This window comes from Eptatretus burgeri, chromosome 1 (assembly GCF_056783735.1).
Source record: "Eptatretus burgeri isolate ZD-2024b chromosome 1, Ebu_testis_v1, whole genome shotgun sequence".
NCBI classification, from domain to species: Eukaryota; Metazoa; Chordata; class Myxini; order Myxiniformes; family Myxinidae; genus Eptatretus; species Eptatretus burgeri.
This window is the reverse complement of record NC_140961.1, coordinates 73,015,117-73,034,166: the sequence shown is the minus strand read 5'-3', so window position 1 is coordinate 73,034,166 and position 19,050 is coordinate 73,015,117. Positions and strand designations below refer to the sequence as shown.

General features: G+C 43.6%; 1 protein-coding gene across 3 annotated transcripts in view; it reads left to right on the top strand.

The window, feature by feature from the left end:
• Window positions 1-19,050, top strand: part of ZFYVE27 (zinc finger FYVE-type containing 27) — a 141,288-nt gene that overhangs the window by 54,008 nt on the left and 68,230 nt on the right. For all 3 annotated transcript variants that reach the window (XM_085888072.1, XM_085888078.1, XM_085888087.1), the window contains exon 7: window positions 7,094-7,201. In XM_085888072.1, the coding sequence (XP_085744198.1) occupies window positions 7,094-7,201 (108 nt within the window). The remainder of the gene's footprint in view (window positions 1-7,093; window positions 7,202-19,050) is intronic.

Here is a 19,050-nt window from a genome sequence, read left to right as displayed (position 1 = left end):
GTTATCATTTTTATTTTCCCCATGTCATTTATTCTACAGAGTACACGTGCTCAAAAAAAATCATCAAGTTCATTTAAACAACCAGCTCATGACTCGTCTCGAAACCTTTTGAGTATTAAAGGCTTTCACGTAACCAAGGTCTGTGATTATGACATCATGACGTGAAACTTGACTTGAGACTTTGCTCAGGTGACTTGTTGACGTCTCTGAGCTGAGGACAGAGGAAAGTGGAGACGTGTGTGTTCAAGGCAGGGCATAAGTTTGGTACCATTTGGCCTCACCCTTTATAAAGGAGAAGAAGAATGCATCTTTAATTATAACTTTCCTGTGTGTGTCCCCCCACACTTCCCACCACTTCCCAAACTCCTGAGGTCCATGTTAACCCATTCATGGTTTGCATGGTAGTACGTTTTACAGCAAATTGTTTTATTTGTTTTTTTTCACAAGATCTCACTGATGTCCCTCTCTCGGTGGACCCCGCTGGACAGGCCATCTTGCTTACCTGGAGGATGCTTGCAATCTGAATAAGCTTTTGGTACCTTCGCAAACTTTGTTGCGAAGGTTATGTTTTGATCGCTGTGTATTTATTTATTTATTTGTGAATATGTGTGTTTGTTTGTTTGTTTGCTATTCACATAACTCCAAAAGTATTGAACTGAATCGCAGCAAATTTGGTTGGATGATTGGTTATTATCCGAAGACCATTTGATTAGATTTTGGGAGCGATCGGCTCAAAGGTCAAGGTCATGAAAAGGTCAAAATCGTCTTTTTACCATAGCGCGGTCAATTTGTATCCAATTTGCATGCAACTAATGCCAAAATGTTCAGAATTCAATGCCCCACCTTGTGATATGTGACATGACACAATGACGTAATAACCCTTATTAGCGGTTGGGAGTCAAAGGTCGGGGGGGGGGGGTCACGACATTGCAAAATGTGCGGTTTTAGTCATAACACGGTCAATTCTTATCCGATTTGCATGAAACCAACACCAAAATGTTGACTGTTCTGTTCCCCACACTCTAATACCAATTACAAAATTAAGAGTACAAAGGTCAAGGTCGAGGTCATGAAAAGGTCAAAATCGTCATTTTGCCATAGTGCGGTCGATTTTTATCCAATTTGCATGCAACCAATGCCAAAATGTTGTGAATTCAATGCCCAATCTTGTGATATACGATATGACACAATGACGTCATTACCTTTGTTCACGGTTTGGGTCAAAGGTCAGGGGGGTCAACGACCTTTATTATCATAACGCGGTCAATTCTTATACAATTTGCATGTAAGTAGATTCAAAATGTTTAGAATTCAATTCCCTATCCTGTGATGTGTAATATTTGACAGTGACTCTATTGGTGAGTTTAAAGCATTGAGAGGGTGGGGGGGTGTCACTGAACTTATTTCTTATAATGTGACCAGTTGTCATCAGATTGACTTGACAGCGACACCCAAAAAGGTCAGGGAGTTCATACAGAAATTGTACGATGTATGTGAATCGGTGTCAAACAGCAGAAAATTTTATGTTTTTAAGCCATCATAACGCATATGAGATGGCAGATGTGGTATGGGATTAAATACCCTCACAATCAACGGTTTCTGGGGGGGGGGCAAAATGTAGTGTTGGCGAAGGTATGCGCTCTACTGAGTGCCCGTTCTAGTTTTGATTGTTTTTGCAGTGCTGCTCGGTCCATGGAATCAAGCTGAAATGGAAAGAAAATGAGACAAAACCCGAAGAGGTTCATTTAACATTGATGAAGGTTAACCGGCTCCTTGTTGTTCAGGAAATAAGTCCCTTGAGAGTACAATGCAGAAGATGGGTTATACTCGTATGCTTGTTCTAAAAATAGAGTGCAGATGGACAGGGCTAAACATGATGTTGCTGCTGAAACCATGACTGCCGATTCCAATCAGTTGTGTGACGTATTCCAAAGGTCATTCAGAAGAAAGCAATATATTGCCATGCACTGATGCCAGACAAGTCATTGATGTGGTGGGCTGCACCCCGAAGATAAGCCAATCATTTATCTCAGCCAACAACTTATTGACAAAGGCCTCGTCTCATAAGATGGCCTTCTTTCAAGGTTCACGGTGCTATGCATCTGTTTTTGTAGATTTATACGGAAATATTGACACCAAAGGAGGCCAATAAGCTCATCATGTCCCCCATTCATCACGTCAGCCCAGAGAAGAGAGCAGTCCTCAATCCATGAGTCTAGCCACCCTCCATTAAACTAAGCATAGCTTTCATCGCACGAACCACAATGCCGATCCAATCCAATCCAATATCCTTTTAGTGGGTGGGGAAGAGATGCATCACAGATGGGGTATCAAAATCGCAGATAGAGATGATGATTATTTTGTTTGAGGGGGGGGGTGGCGGTTGAAGGGGGTGGATGTGGGTCATCAGATATTTTATTTTATTTTTTTAATACAGAGGCAAGGCTCATGGATGAGCTGGGACACTGAATGGATCAGGATGCAACAGAGCAAAAGGAGAGACATAGAGATATATAAAGATGAAGCACCAACAGCAGGGTTGAAGGACAAAATTGGGAGACTTGGGAATGAGGGGTAGGGAATGATGCATGTGTTGGACAAGAAGGATACATCACCAAACTCTCAGGAAAGAAAAACTGAAAATTTGCAAGGAGAAGGTGGTGGGGGGTTACAGGGGAAGAAAAGGTTTTGGTTTTGGATGGGAGATGATCTGAGATGGTGGTGAACAGCTGTCTTGATGAATGAGATTGACAAGAATGTGGGAGTTGGCTCTGCAGGTGGGGAAAAAGATGAACAAATGAGTGGAGGTGAGCAGTGATTCTGGATTTTGGGAGTTTCACCAGAAGGGGATTGATGGTGGACCGTGTGTGCCCTGCAGAAACCTAGGGGAGGGGGTGGGGGAGGTGGGTGGGGGAGTGGAGGACAAAGCACGGAAAGAACAGCGGGTGTAAGACTAGGCAGGAGGCAGCAGTAAACAGAGGCCATCGACCTGTCTGCAATTGGAGAGTGATAGGCCCATAGTCTCAGTTTCATCATGCAAGATTCCAATAATTTTGAAGGCCTTGGTTTCCAATGTTTTATGCTGAACAAGATGAGGCAGGGGCACCATCCCAGAGATGAGAGCAGTACTCCAAGTTGCGGATGAAGGTGTATAGCACTTGTAGGTGAATAGCAGTTCAGGCACTTATAGGTGTATAGCAGTTCAGGTATGCCAAGGAAGGACTTTGTACAACACAAACGCAGACTGTACAAAAATCCAGCGACTGGCTGGCTTTGGAGGCCAACTTTTTAATGTGGTTTGCCCAAGAAATATCATGGCTGATTGTGTGACCAAGGAGTTTGAATGACTGAACTTCTTCAAGAGGACCATTGAGAAAGTTGATAGAAGGGTTTGCCATATGGTCCTTTCAGGGTGTGAGGGAGAGTGAGTAAATGAGATTTGTCTGGATTGAAAGGGTAGGAGAACTGAAGATGAGATGGGATGGATCTGTGCATAATAGAGAGCAAGTTTGTGTGGGAGAATTCCCAGGCTGAGTTATTATCACGAACAGTTGATATGGGAGACGAGCCCTGAATAGAGATGGCTGCTTGCAGTCCCTGCCAATTTGCTTAAGTGAACTGCCAGACTCTCCGGCTCTGAGGCAGCTCTGAGAATAGCCATAAAGATGTTAACTTTCACGAGTGTATGATTAGATGAACCATTTGGAGCAGAGGAAGAGCAGGAGATATTTGCAAGGAAGTTTGTCATCACCAAGTCCAGAAAGGAGGATTTGCCATTGGGAGAAATTCGGGTTGGAAAGTTCACAGATTGAGTCAGTCGAGTTCGGTGATAGCTGCACTGACGTGGACGTTGCACCGATGTTTGATACCACCGATAACTGCATCCAATGCTGAGAACAATCGAGATACCTGTGTAACGTAATAATTAATAATCGTGATTAATCATTCAATATAGCCTCTAAAAAGATTTAAACACCTGATGAATGCAAAATTATACAAGTATGAGCTACGACTGCCACAATTTTCTTTGTAAAAAATAAATCGTATCTTGTGCAGGTGTTTTGTGATTTCTTTTTTTTTTCTATTAAGTTTTCTTGCACTTTTATAGTGCTTTGGGATTTTGTAGATAAATTAAAAGCCCAACACTGTATCCCATTTGATTGGCTGAAATTATTGTACAATGTTAACACCACCAATAATTAATAATCGTGATTAATCATTCAATATAGCCTCTAAAAAGATTTAAACACCTGATGAATGCAAAATTATACAAGTATGAGCTACGACTGCCACAATTTTCTTTGTAAAAAATAAATCGTATCTTGTGCAGGTGTTTTGTGATTTCTTTTTTTTTTCTATTAAGTTTTCTTGCACTTTTATAGTGCTTTGAGATTTTGTAGATAAATTAAAAGCCCAACACTGTATCCCATTTGATTGGCTGAAATTATTGTACAATGTTAACACCACCTCCTTCAATCTACAAATGATGTGTCTGTGAATGCAAATAATATTTAATTAGCTTTTTACATTTTGTAAAATTTTACATTTTACATTTTACATTTGTATTTACTGCTTAAGTCCTGTATGTACAACCACCATTTGTAACTTGCTCCAAAACTGCCTCTTGCATTATGTAGGTCCTATATTTTATTACTTTTCAACCAATGCCCAATATCTTGCATTTGGCCTAGCAGGATGGCCTCGAGGTATGCACACCCTCCTCTGAGCCGTCTTGTGTAGGTTTGACTCTCGGTCCAACTATAAGCTGTCATCCTGGTGTCTCGCAGGCAGGGTGAGCCACAAATGTGTGTGCTGTTCCTCGGATGGATGTTAAACAGGGTGGTGTAATGGTTAGGGCATCCGCTCCAACTCTGAAGGTCGGTGGTTCAAACCCCAGCCGAGTCATACCAAAGACTTTAATAGTGGTACGTGCTGCTTCCTCGCTTACCATTCAGCATTTAAGAGGATAAGAGCACGGACAATCAATCCCCCATCGGTTGGCATTTGTGGGGAGGAGGAAATTCCCCAGTGAGTGCGATGAGAAATGCAGTGTCATTGTTGTGATGTTGCTGGTACTCTATTTCCCTGGAAATGACAGCACTTCCCTCAAAGTCAGTGGATATGTTTGTCTTGTCTAATAGTCCTGTGTTGTGTGTCGACTGTGTGAGATGTGTGAGTAGCAGCTCCATTATGAGCCTTAGATGTTGTATAAACAAGCTCAAATGAGCTAAGATCCCCGTACGCCTAATGATGACGTCATAAAAACGAATATGACGTCATTGTGATGTATCAGGTTTGCGATAAATTATCTGTGCTAATGCCCGGCTTGATTCCCGCAAACAAAATTCAAACAGCTTGCCTAGTTTCGGAGATAATGGTATAGGCGATTTCCATTTGCGGCGATATTATGACGTCAACTTCTTTTCTAGGAAGAATTTCCAAAATCGGAGATGGTTACTGCCTGCGCGTGGGCTTTCTGCATATACATGCCAAGTTTCACGAAGATCCGATAAAAACTCTTGGTTGTGAAACAAAAAATGTCAAAAAATAGGAATGACGTCATAAAAATTGATATGACGTTATAGTGATGTATCATATGTGCGGTAATTCATCTCTGCTAATGCCCTGTTCGATTCCCACAAACAGAATTCAAAAAGCTTGCCTAGTTTGAGATTATTTTTTCGGCGATTGCCATTAGCGGAGATATTTTGACGTCATAACTTTTTTCTAGGAGGAATTTTCAAAATCGGAGATGGTTACTGTCTGCGCAGGGTATTTTTACATATATATGCCGAGTTTCAGGAAGTTTCGATGAAAACTGTTGGCTGTGAAACAAAAAAAGTCCACAAGAAGAAGATGAACAACAACAACAACGTAAGACTTAGAGATCCTCCACGAGGATCTAAAAAAATGTGGTTGTCCCATCTGCCAGCATTAGTTGGTGGACGTTAAAGATCCCACTTTGGCCTTGACAAGTCGGCAGGTTTTATCAGGCACCCAAAACAAATTCCAAATTCTTTCCCTCACCGATAGGGGCCATTGCATCAGTGGCACGGCTGCACCCCCAGAAGAAGAAGAAGAAGAAGAATACCTTGACTTTCTTAACGATTTATTGCATCTTCCACTTTCTTTCAGTCAATGTTGGGGTTTTGGCTTTGCTGAATCTGATTGACCCTCCCTTCCGCCCCCCCCCCCCACTCCTTTGACATCCCCCTTTCATCCAAGCTTTTTGCCGTATGTGAATGGTGAATACAATCTTTATCCCACAATACAAATATTGATATGAGCAACTCATTTAAATATAAAAACTGCTTATGAAATAATTGTTGAACATTTCGATTGTAATTTTATTATTTTTTACTGTCGTCATCATTAAGGTTGGGCTTACAGGACGGACGAAAGGTATGCTCACTAGTCACGGAGCTGTCTCGCCTGGGTTTGAATCCTGACTCGGCTATAAACTGTCATCCCGGTGTTTCACAGGCAGGGTGATTCATCAATGTGTGTGCCGTCTCTCGGATGGACGTTAAGCTCGGCATTCCTTCTGCCAGAATTTGTTGGTGGATGATTAAGATCCCGTGGTGTCCTTCGTGAAGAGGAGGTGAGCCATCGCCGGCACAATGGCCAAATTCCAAATTCCTGCCCTAACCAGCAGAGGGCATTTCATCAGCGGCACAGCCGTGCTCCCAGCCAATGATGTCACCCCGCAGCCTTGTGCTACATATGAACGAAGAAGATCATTAATTTGTATTATGCAATGGTCATGAACTTAAAAGCCCCACCTACAACCCAAACAAAGGTATTTTTGCCCCATCCCTGTCTTTTGATAATTCATTTGTTTTGCATACTTTGCATCCTCTGGGTCTCATCCATCTTAAATTACAAGAGCGATCTCTTGTGGCTGCATTGACGCACTTCCATCGTAAAACAGGGCCGATCGAAACATCCTCTTTATTAATGTGTTGGTTGTGGAACCTTGTCATTTCCTGCTTGCTTGCTGATGCCTCTTTTGCATGTTGGTTGATGCAGAAGGATACTTTGCAAATAACGATTTATTCATTTATGGTCTTCTTTTGATGCAATTTCTTTGTAGGCACCAGCAGAGGAAATATTTTACAACCCTTCCCGGGAAACCTTACAACTAACTTCCGGTGATGGAGAAATGGTCCCACTGGAGGAGGAGTTCAAGGATGCCATTGAAGTATGCTATCTAACTCTAACCATTTCTGTCTATGTCATTTCTCTGATCTTTTTTTCCGTATCTCCTGTTCACTTCCCTCCTTTGCTGCATCCATCACCCCTCTTTCATTTTTTGGCTTTCATCATTGTAAGTCTTTTCATGCACTTTCTGCTCTCCCCCCCCAACCCTCCCACAGACTAGCTTAATTGTATTACTTTAGGATAACTGTTTTAGAGTTGCTCTCACCAAATTTGTTGCTTGTATCGGTTGAGTGAAGGCTTTCCGCTTCACTGTTTAACACTCGTGTCCTCATGAGGCTCCATGAACATTGAGCCGAGAAGGAGGTAACATCAGAATGGTCAGGTTAACATCTATTAGCTTTAAAAGCCTTGGGAATGGATCCACACTTCATTGTTTCTTTAAACAAGCCCAGGAAGGATGATAATCCTTTTAAAGTTAATTGGACTATGTGTTATAATTACATAACCAGGACGAGCTGCAAAGAGGAAAATGTTGTTGAGTAATGTTGAAATGCATTCAGGATAAATAATAAATGACTGTGCATTTTTTTTTTAAACTGTCAAGGTAATGCATGAATCGTCCTTGAAGATATGTTATTGAAACCTTCTTTGGGCAGGGATTCATCCACAAGCGTCTTCATGTCCTACTGTAGGTGTTCTGTTTTGCTTCCTCGGCATTTTCTTCACAAAGTGGAAACTTTGTAAGGAGATATTTTGCAGTCCACATCAAGTCTGAGATTTTCCTGAAGAGCTTCAAATTATTCATTGCAGCACTTGAGAACACCTGCTATAAAAAAATAATTGTACATATAAATATAGGTGAGAAAATGTTTCCTTTTTAAAGAAAAAGTTTTAAAAGCCATAATTCCTTCATACATCCATGTGCAACACCTGCTGCTCATTGTCATTTCTGGGGGTGCAGCTGTACTGCAAATGAAATTGCCCCCATCGGTTATGGCAGGAATTTATAATTTGGCCACTGGGTGCTGGTGACAATTACTGATTCTTTTCAAAAGACACTATTGGATGTTTAACATCTGCTAGCAGATGGATCCCCAGCGAAGCATCCCGTTATACGTATTGATTAAATATCCTGCTGTAAAACACCAAGGCGACAGTTTATTTTTTAAGTGTAAAGTATAGCAGGATTGCACCCCCATAATCATTCAGAATGACCCATCACAACAACGAAAAAAGAAAGAAAAAGAAGCAACTATAATGAGTGGACCAGCATTGTGTGTGTGTCATGTGTCATGTGTCGGGTTCTGTGGGTTCCGTGTTTCCTTTTGGGTTGCTCGGGTTCCGTGTATTCTGTCGGGTTTCACTTGTGTTGTTTTTGTGGTTTTAATCGTCCTGTTTGTTTGTATGTTGGTTATACATCTAAAAACATTTTTGCATCATGGGCACGGTGCGAGTACGGAAAATATCCAAAGTTTGGCAAAGTCTGTGTTCGGTGTGGTGCACGGTTGGCAAATGTCGTCTGTGTCCACAAAATGTAAAGCCATCAAGTACCCATGTCCAGAAATGTTGGCACGGACAAAATTAGATATGTTTTGCGCACAAACAATAAAAATAAAATAAGATTGCGCACAAACACAGAGGCCGTGTAACTGTTCATGTGTTTTATTTGAAATGGTCACTTGTTCATTCTAAGGCCAAATCACCTGGGATGACTACTGTTTATCCATACTGTGTGTGTGTGTGTGTGTGTGTGTGTGTGTGTGTGTGTGTGTGTGTGTGTGTGTGTGTGTGTGTGTGTGTGTGTGTGTGTGTGTGTGTGTGTGTGTGTGTGTGTGTGTGTGTGTGTGTGTGTGTGTGTGTGTGTGTGCGCGCGCGCGCGCGCATGATGTTGGAGCCAGCACTGGTCCTTGCAGCGGGCTATTATTTAGTGAATGTAAATGAGGTATCCCAGGTATAAACGTGCTTCCCAGATGTATACGTTATCGTCTGATGGAGAAAGGAGTTGTACAGTCTAATCACTCTTGACACCTTCAGAAAGGAGCCTTTCCCCTGAATGGTGCCTGAGGTGGCTGAGAGGACGATGAGTGAGACTGAATTGATATTTTTGTGCTGGTGTCCCAATTCATTGTGGGTGGTAAGCACCAGAATCTGGTCGAATGCACTGCAGCTTGGCCAGAACACATTGTTAGTTCTGTGCGGATGTTTTCTCCATAAAATTGGTGACATATGGGTTAGCATCTTGCATCTGTTTGCCAAGCTTGTATGCAATCATGCTGAGGAAAATGGGGCTGAAATTATTTGTCGTCTGTTAACAGGGTGTTTTAAATGATATAGAAGTTTTTTTTCTCATAGTATCTCGAGCGATGTTTTTTTGTTCTTTTTTTTGTACCCAATGAATATGAGGATTCGTTGGCTCACAGGAAACAAAGGCCTAAGTTTGGCCATATGGGGTCTTAAATATTTCATTTTGAGCAATTTTTATGGCTGATTTTTCTTTTTATCATTTCTTGTTACCGACACCACCAAATGTGGAAGGAGGTTATGTTTTCACCCTTCTGTCTGTTTGTTTGTGTGCAGGATATCTCAAAAAGTTGCAGACGGATCCAGACAAAATTTTGTGGGCAGGTTGTGTGTGTGTGACAAGGACGACCTGATTTAGATTTTGGTGAAGATTCGGATCTGGATCCGGCTACTCAAACTTTTTAAGTGATTCTTCACCATTCAGAGATGGTGCTAAAAGCGATATATAGCACGATATCTCAAAATGTTGTGAACGGATTCGGATGAAACTTGGTGGACATGTTGGGTGTCAGGTCAGGTATGGGAGCATGTGCCTGAACAGCGCATCGCTGCATCCACTTTCCACCGGTACTCCAGGGGCCTCCGTCTGGCCATCCACCAGGCAGATGCCAGGCCCATCCCCATCTCCTTGAGATGCCGGTCAACCTGCTTGCAACCACGAGGCACGTGATTAGCCCATTGGCCTCCTCCACTCACGAGACTCCCTCGTTGAGAGAATCTGGTGAGCAGGATCAGCGTCAGGAAAACGAGCCACATGTCCATACAGTCGCAACTGACGCCCACGGACTATGCAGGTAACAAATCTCATCCGAGTCTCTCTCAGCAACCGCTCGTTGGACACAAAATCCGACCAGCGATAGCCAGGGATTCTCCGAAGAGACCTGGTACCAAAGGAATTAAGTCTCCGTCTCAGATCCTTGGTCATATCCATAGAGCAAGACTGGAAGCACCAAGGACCTGAAGACTCGGACTTTCGTCCTCCCGCACAGGTATTGGCAGCGCCACACCCTATGATCCAGTGAATCCATGACTCCACAGGCCCGACCCAGTCAGGTCAAGGTCTTTGCTCGGATAATTCTTGATAGGGTTCGCCACCATCTGCTTGAGCACCAGCGTCCAGAGCAGTCAGGCTTTACACCAAAGAGGTCAACGATTGACCGTATCCTTGCACTTCGTGTCCTCACCGAACGCAGACGAGAGTTTCGGCAGGGGCTGCTTGCAGCCTATGTTGATCTCTGTAAAGCGTTCGATTCAGTGAATCGGGATGTCCTCTGGAGGATTCTTGGTCTTCGTGGGGTGCCACCGAAACTGATCGATCTGATGTCTGAACTCTACTCTGGTACTGAGAGTGCTGTGAAGTGTGGTGGTACCATCTCTGACTTATTTCCAGTTGTTACTGGAGTCCGTCAGGGATGTGTACTTGCACCCACACTTTTCAGCACTTGTATGGACTGGATTTTTGGGAGGATGTCGGAGAGATCAAGTTGCGGTGCATCGTTTGGCAATGTCAAGATCTCGGACCTTGATTTTGCAGATGATGCAGTCATCTTTGCGGAGACTTTAGACATCCTCTTGGGGGCCCTCGAGGTGCTGAATGAGGAGTCGGAGCCGTTGGGATTACGGATTTCTTGGGTCAAAACTAAGATCCAGGCTTTCGGTGACATCTTGGATGCTGCTGTCCTGTCTGTGTCTGTTTGTGGTGAGGATGTTGAGGTCGTGGATAGATTCACTTACCTTGGCAGTGATATTCATGTCTCCGCAGGTTGTGAGCCGGAGGTCAATAGACGTCTGGGTCGGGCCTGGGGAGTCATGGATTCACTGGATCATGGGGTGTGGCGCTGCCGGTACCTGTGCGGGAGGACGAAAGTCCGAGTCTTCAGGTCCTTGGTACTTCCAGTCTTGCTCTATGGGTGCGAGACTTGGACTTTGACCAAGGATCTGAGACGGAGACTTAATTCCTTTGGTACCAGGTCTCTTCGGAGAATCCTTGGCTATCGCTGGTCGGATTTTGTGTCCAACGAGCGGTTGCTGAGAGAGACTCGGATGAGATTTGTTACCTGCATAGTCCGTGAGCGTCAGCTGCGGCTGTATGGACATGTGGCTCGTTTTCCTGACGCTGATCCTGCTCACCAGATTCTCTCAGCGAGGGAGTCTCATGAGTGGAGGAGGCCAGTGGGCCGACCACGTGCCTCATGGTTGCAGCAGGTTGACCATCATCTCAAGGAGATGGGGATGGGCCTGGCATCTGCCTGGGGGATGGCCAGACGGAGGCCCCTGGAGTACCGGTGGAAAGTGTACGCAGCGACCCGCTGTTCTGGCACATGCTCCCATACCTGACCTGACAGGCCCGACCCAGACTTCTATTGACCTCTGACTCACAGCCAGCAGAGACATGAATATCACTGCCAAGGAAAGTGAATCTCTCCACGACCTCAACATCCTCACCACAAACAGACACAGACAGGACAGCAGCATCCAAGATGTCACCGAAAGCCTGGATCTTAGTTTTGACCCAAGAAACCCGTAATCCCTGCGGCTCCGACTCCTCGTTCAGCACCTCAAGGGCCCCCAAAAGGATATCTAAAGTCTCCGTGAAGATGACTGCATCATCTGCGAAATCAAGGTCCGAGATCTTGACATTCCCAAACGATGCACCGCAGCTTGACCTCTCTGACATCCTCCCGAGAATCCAGTCCATAAAGTGCTGAAAAGTGTGGGGGCAAGTACACACCCCTGACGAACTCCAGTAACAACTGGAAATAAGTCAGAGATGGTACCACCACACTTCACAGCACTCTCAGTACCAGAGTAGAGTTCAGACATCAGATCGATCAGTTTTGGTGGCACCCCACGAAGACCAAGAATCCTCCAGAGGGCAACCCGATTCACTGAATCGAACGCTTTACAGAGATCAACATAGGCTGCAAGCAGCCCCTGCCAAAACTCTCGTCTGCTTTCGGTGAGAACCCGAAGAGCAAGGATACGGTCAATCATTGGCCTCTTTGGTGTAAAGCCTGACTGCTCTGGATGCTGGTGCTCAAGCAGATGGTGGCGAACCGTATCAAGAATTATCCGAGCAAAGAACTTGCCCGGCACTCAGAGTAGCGTCACCCCTCTTTAGTTGTTGCAGTCTTGGCGATCACCCTTCCATTTCCCGAGAGGGACAACAAGGCCCCTCTTCCAATCAGTTGGGATGATGCCTGTGTTCCAGGCAGAGCACAAAACTGCATGCAACGACACGAGTGCAGCATTTCCACCAGCCTTGAGAAGTTCAGCATGGATGCTACAGATCCCTGGAGCTTTACCCTGTTTCAACCGGTTCACCGCAGCCCGTGTTTCCACAAGCGAAGGTGGACCACAGTTGACTCGAGGGTCAGCAACAGGGATTGTAACACCCTTGACGTCCAACTCGACAGCTGGGGGATCAGCCTGGCACAACCGCTCAAAGTAACCGGCCCAGCGGGCCTTCACTTCAGACTCCTCTGTCAAGAGCCTACCACTCTCTGCTCCAACTGCAGTGCTCCCAGGGATGGGCTTGGATGAACGCAATGCGTGAATTCCCTTGGAAGCGGGACGAGAATCACCTGTCTACAGGTGATGCTCTACCCCCTCACAGATTCCTCGCACATAGGCCTCCTTGTCCACACTTAGTGCACGCACAGCTCAGCTCTGCCATTCAGCCTGGCCCTGCGACTCTGGTCAATGGTATCAAGTGTCCCTTAAGAGACAAAATTCTTCTTTGCCCAGCGGTGAGCTCCAAGACATCCACCGGCAACATCAAGGACGGTGGTCTTGAAGGTACTCCACAACTCTTCAGGACCCCCCAAAGCACCCAGACCCCCCAAATGTCTACTCAGCCTGTTCGCAAACTCCTCAGCTACCCTCTCATCCTTTAACTTGCCAACATCCAGCCGAGGTTGAGATGGTACCATTCTCCTGGATTTATGGTGCAGCTTTCGAGTTGCGACAACAAGCCGGTCGTCAGTATTGAGGAACTGAGCACTCAGGTAGACCCTGCAGTTCTGGATCATCCTCTAGCGACCATCAACGAGGACATGGTCAATCTCCTTTGCCACACCGCCAGTGTTGGAATACCAAGTCCAGCGATGAGCTTATCGGCGCTGAAACCATGAACCAGCCACCCTAAGTCCGTGACTTCTTGCAAAGTCAAGGAACTTGGTGCTATTCTGGTTCATAGTTCCTGACCCATGGGGACCAACACATGTCTCATAACCATCCCTTTCAGTTCCTGTCGATGCATTGAAATCCCCCAAGACTAGAAGTGTATCTCGTCTGGGGCACTGATCAACCACAGACTCGAGCGTGGCGTAGAATACATCCTTCACGGTGAGATCACTCGCCTCAGTCGGAGCATAGACAGAGACCAGGGAAATTACACCTAAGGAGTGACGAATCCTTAGTCTCATAATACGCTCGTTGACCGGTGTTACCTCAATTGTCATTGGGGTCAGCTTATTGGACACAGCTCCAGCAACTCCCTGAGTATGGTGACCATCAGAGTGACCAGACCAATAGTAGGTGTAACCACCCACCATTATCTCCCCGCAATCCAGTCTCTGAACCTCAGAGAGTGCTGCAATACCAATGTCAAAACGCTTGAACTCAGATGATAACAGAGACAGGTGATCATCCTCTCTTAGGGATAGTACATTCCAGGCACCCACCCGAAGGGACCACCTCAGGTTAACCCAAGGAGACCGCCGTCTGGTGGACGACACCTCAACACCACTCCGACACACTCTCCTGCAATCTGACCCAGGAATGTTACCTATCTGACCCCTATGATCAAAGATTGGGGGTCCGGAAGGCTTTTCCCCAATCCCGTCATCCGGTGAGCTGCCCTGCAAAGGTTGCACAGGAGGTACTCCCACGGAGTGGGTTTCCAGATTTTTTGCGCTTTTGTGTTTTGCGGAATGAAGGGTTCTACGGTGGCCGGAGTGAAAATCCTGCCACCAACCTCCTAATAAAAAGTAACCCAACTGCAGGAGGACATTCGCAGACACAGTTGGGCACTAGATATGGATGGCCGTTGGCTCATAAGGAGCTCCTCCGCCCTTTGACAGGTTTTGTTTTTAATCCTGCTGGGTGTCCATATCCAAACACCCTCCTCACCAGAAAACCTGGTGGGGGAGATGGTTTAGTCGCTGACAACCCGACCATGGAACAGGTTAGTACAGGTTTACATGGTACCTGTAGCAGGTCACAGATCTAACCTGACCTGGCTGACATCTAACCTGTTGGGTGTATGTCGAGGAAGAATTGATTAAATTTTCGTGAAGATCCGAATCCAGATGTGGATACGAGAATTATTTAATTTTTAAGTGATTCATTGAGAGATCGGGCCAAAAAACGATACATAGCCTGATATTTCAAAAATTTATTTGACCTGATGTGTTCTATTGGATCAGGCATAACATGGCGGAGGTATGCGCTCTACTAAAAAACAATGTAGTTTATTTTAGTATAAATATTTTTGTAAAAATGTAGTACCCCTGTCGTTTATTTTAGTGTTGTGCTTGTTCTTGTTTGAATATTATCACCCTACTCAACATTTTAGCATTAAGTTGCTCTTGTAAGAGCAGAAATATGTATATATATATATATATATATATGTATATATATATATATATATATATATATATATATATATATATATATATATATATATATATATATATATATATATATACACATTGCAGCATTCAGTTAAGAAAATATATATTTTAGTAATTTGAGGAGCATATTGAGTTTTATCAAAGTTTGTTGAAAATAAAACAAGGACGACGTTTCAGAAAGTGCATGTTTGGATCTGTGAGATATAACTGTTGACTCTTTAGCCCAGCAGCACGATACATGTTTGCACTTCAACTACTCTCCAAGCGATAGCTTGTGGTGCACCTGTATTTTATTTCGCTGCATTTTGGCTGCTGTCAAAATATCTGCATATCATCTTGAGAGCATGTTCAGTTCTACCAGCAGCCACAGGTTTGGCTTAGCTTATGGCCGGCTGGACTATCGCATGTGGGCAAGATTTATTTTTGATCAGGATCGGGATGCTTGATAAACCCGGTGCTGATGTTTGGTACATCAAGCATTATATGCGCAAAAATAAAGGCAGGATGTGGCTGTAAGTTAGAGATCGGTTGAAACAGAATGACGGGGATGGGGGAAGTTAAATTCTTAAAAACCTTCCATGTGCAGTTCGTCATGGTACATCATAATGCCATTTTGTCCAACCATGTCATTAAATGCAAGTGTGAAGGATTTTCCAGATGCTTTTGACAAAATTGATGTTCTCGCTATCCTCAGAGTCCTTCCTCCCACCCCCTCATGAGGAAGTTGAGGTTTTTAAGTCTCTGTGAAACAAGGTTCAATGGAGAATTTGTACCTTTCCTTTTCCTTCACCCCTTACTGACCGAGGAAACTTCCTGCTGAGAGAATTTTCAGAATCGCTCCCAATGGGGCGAAGTGTTGCCTTTAGAAAAGCCAGACTTTTTTTTTTTAAGTTCTCATAGTTAAAGCATTTTTAAAGACTTTTTTCTAAATGACAGGTTTTTTTTTAACTTACTTTGGTATGTTGAAATAGTGCTTGCTCCTTCCCTTTTTTTTCCTTTTTCTTTCTTTCTTTCTTTCTTTTACTCACCCAATATTGCACTTTCATCTTTGAAATTGGCAATGACATTATTGATCTTGGCATTATTTAAAGCTCTGCTGTGAAGAGGTAGTGAAACGTTTTGCCCTATTGCCTTACCAGAAGGTGCCGATTTTGAGCTCTGTGCCCTTGGGTGTTTAGGTTTGAAACTGTTCCAGGTGAGGTTGCATTTTCCTTCCTGCCCATGATCTGTGCTTGTTCTTTAAGAAACAGTTAAATGTTGACATTGCTTCTAAAATGAAGACAGAGTTAGAATTATTGCTCTTCTTTTACATCCTGCAGTATTTTGTTCCACTTAGAATTTACACATTGGTAAATTCACGAGTAAATGAAGGCATCGAATCTTGTTACGACTCGAGCTGTTTTAGGGCTTAAATGTGTATTTTCAGAGGTGGTGATGTCACTGGTTAAACCTTTAAAAAATTTTTTTTAAAAAGCTTATCGGGGCATTTAGGAAATACTCTAATATATTTTTTTGTTAAATAAGTTTCACTGAGAACAAAGGAATTTGGCTTTTTGATGAAAGTGTCATCAAGAGTGATTTTTTTTATACACCATGATTTCTCAGTGATGCAAAACGATAAATAAAAGTTCTGAGGTCAGAGACAAAGTCAATAAAAGCAGGTCACAAATGTTTACTCAAACTTTTAAAATATAATGGTAGGTTTAGGCTTGCAATAAAGGTGGTAAATCCAAGCATGGTCATTGGAATACTATTACACGAAACCAATCGGCATTATAGCACAGACATAGTATACTTACCTTTGAGCTCCCATGCAATATCTCCTGCCCCTCATTCCTCCCCACACCCATTGTTTGGCTATGTCTTCCTCTATCTTGGCCTTCAACTCTGCCGTTGGTGTCTCTTCCCCCCTCCCCCTTCTCTCTCAACTTCTCTTTTTCTCTTGTTGTGTAATGGTCTGTTCAGTGTACCTGAACTAGCTCTTTCACGAGCCTCGACTATGTATACAAAAATACACTGCAATAAGACAATCTTGAGTCGCAGTTTGAGAGATGAAGGCCTTATTGATCACCATCGAATGCAGCATCAAAACTTCAATCAGTATCATACCCAGTATCAATCTTCATCTTCTTCCCTCCTCCTTCTCCCTTCCTTCTTCTCCCCTCCTCCTCCTCCTCCTCCTCCTCCTCCTCCTCCTCCTCCTTCTCTGCAGCTCTTTATAGCAATTCCACTCGTTATGAATTGGCAAAATACACCTCAATGAAAGTCAATCACTCGATAGCAGACCGCATGTGCCTGGAACCGGTAAATTTTTGGAGGAACTGAACACAGAAATGGATCTGCCAAAAAAAAACATAAAACCATACAAATTTAATTCAACATCGGCATGAGCAGTGAGACACCATCCAGAGGGCAAGTGAAAGAGAGAGGGTGGGGTGGTGGAAGGGAACAAAATCCTGTACTGGAGCGAAGGATTCTGGATCAGGATCATGGAAGAAATGCCCTCGAAAAACAAAACCGAGACAAGACATGACAACATAGCCCACAAAACAGTCATTGCACCTTCATCCCCATAACAGTGTGCAACATAAGTATCAACACACACACACACACACACACACACACACACACACACACACACACACACACACACACACACACACACACACACACACACACACACACACACACACACACACACACACACACACACTGATTCTGTTGTCTGGTCCTCGAGCTACAAAATCAAAAGTTTTTCCATCTCAGTGACACTACTCCTTTTCTTTCTTGAGCCTTGTGCTCAAGTATCTTCCCGATAGTCCACGGGTTAAGTAAAAGGATAGTGAACGTCCGATTTGGGAAGGAGTTTCCCTTCTCAGACCATTTTTTATAACGTCTAATTTAATTTCCAATGTAAAGGTCTTGCATTTATTCGATACACGAGCATCACTTGCTCATGTTAATGGTGTCTTGCGCTTCTCTGACATTCCGAGGGTCACAAAAACGTGATCAGAGAGGTTATGGTGCAGTTTCTTTCTGGGAATTCTGGGGAGAAATTTATAATAAAAATTTTTTTTTCGACTTCATGAAAAAGCATTAACACGAAAATGACGACCCATTCACCCAAAATTAGTGTAAGTTAATAAATAGTGTTAATGTGAAAAAGCATTGGTCGAATGAGCATATAAAGAGGACACCCTGTATGTATTATTAGAGGTTTAAAGTCATATAAGTAAATAAATTCTGGGTTTTACCACCATTTTAACCAGTGTCTATTATGCCACGTTACATTAGTTCTTTGTGCCTGTTGTTTGTGTCCTTTATGGCATCCTTAAAAACAGTAAGCTTCCCGTTTGGAATGATTTTCAATTTTGTTTAACTGCCACGCAGGCAGACAGTAAAAATATTATCTCACTCCTCTACGCATGCGCAATCGGGCCAAGTTCAAAGCCAACATGCAGTAAAACGGCAAACTTGTCTTCCGACTCGTGTTCAAAATATTATATTTGATTTAAATAAGCTGTTCGACGATCATAAACTGATAGGATGGATCGATGGATGGACATTAACCAATTGCTTAACCACACTTTTTGCATTGCTTGCATGGTGTAGTAATGACAAACAAGAAGATCATAATAATAATAATAATCTCATGCCCTCGTTTCAAAAATTTGTAACCTCGCTTATCTCAAATTCATGTGTGTAGTGTGAGGAAAGAACCATAAATTTTAATATAACATACATATTTGGAATTTTGACTCTTCCCCCCCCCCCTTCGATCTAACCCCATACCCCAACCTTTCCATTATGCTCAAGAAATGTCAAAATTGACTGATGAAAATGTGCAGCCTGACCCGCCTGATTCCGTGCTTGATTGGGAGCACGATTATGCCATTGCTTGCATCAACGTGATGGAGCTTAAGCAAAGAAATTCTCATAAAGCTCTTTGTGA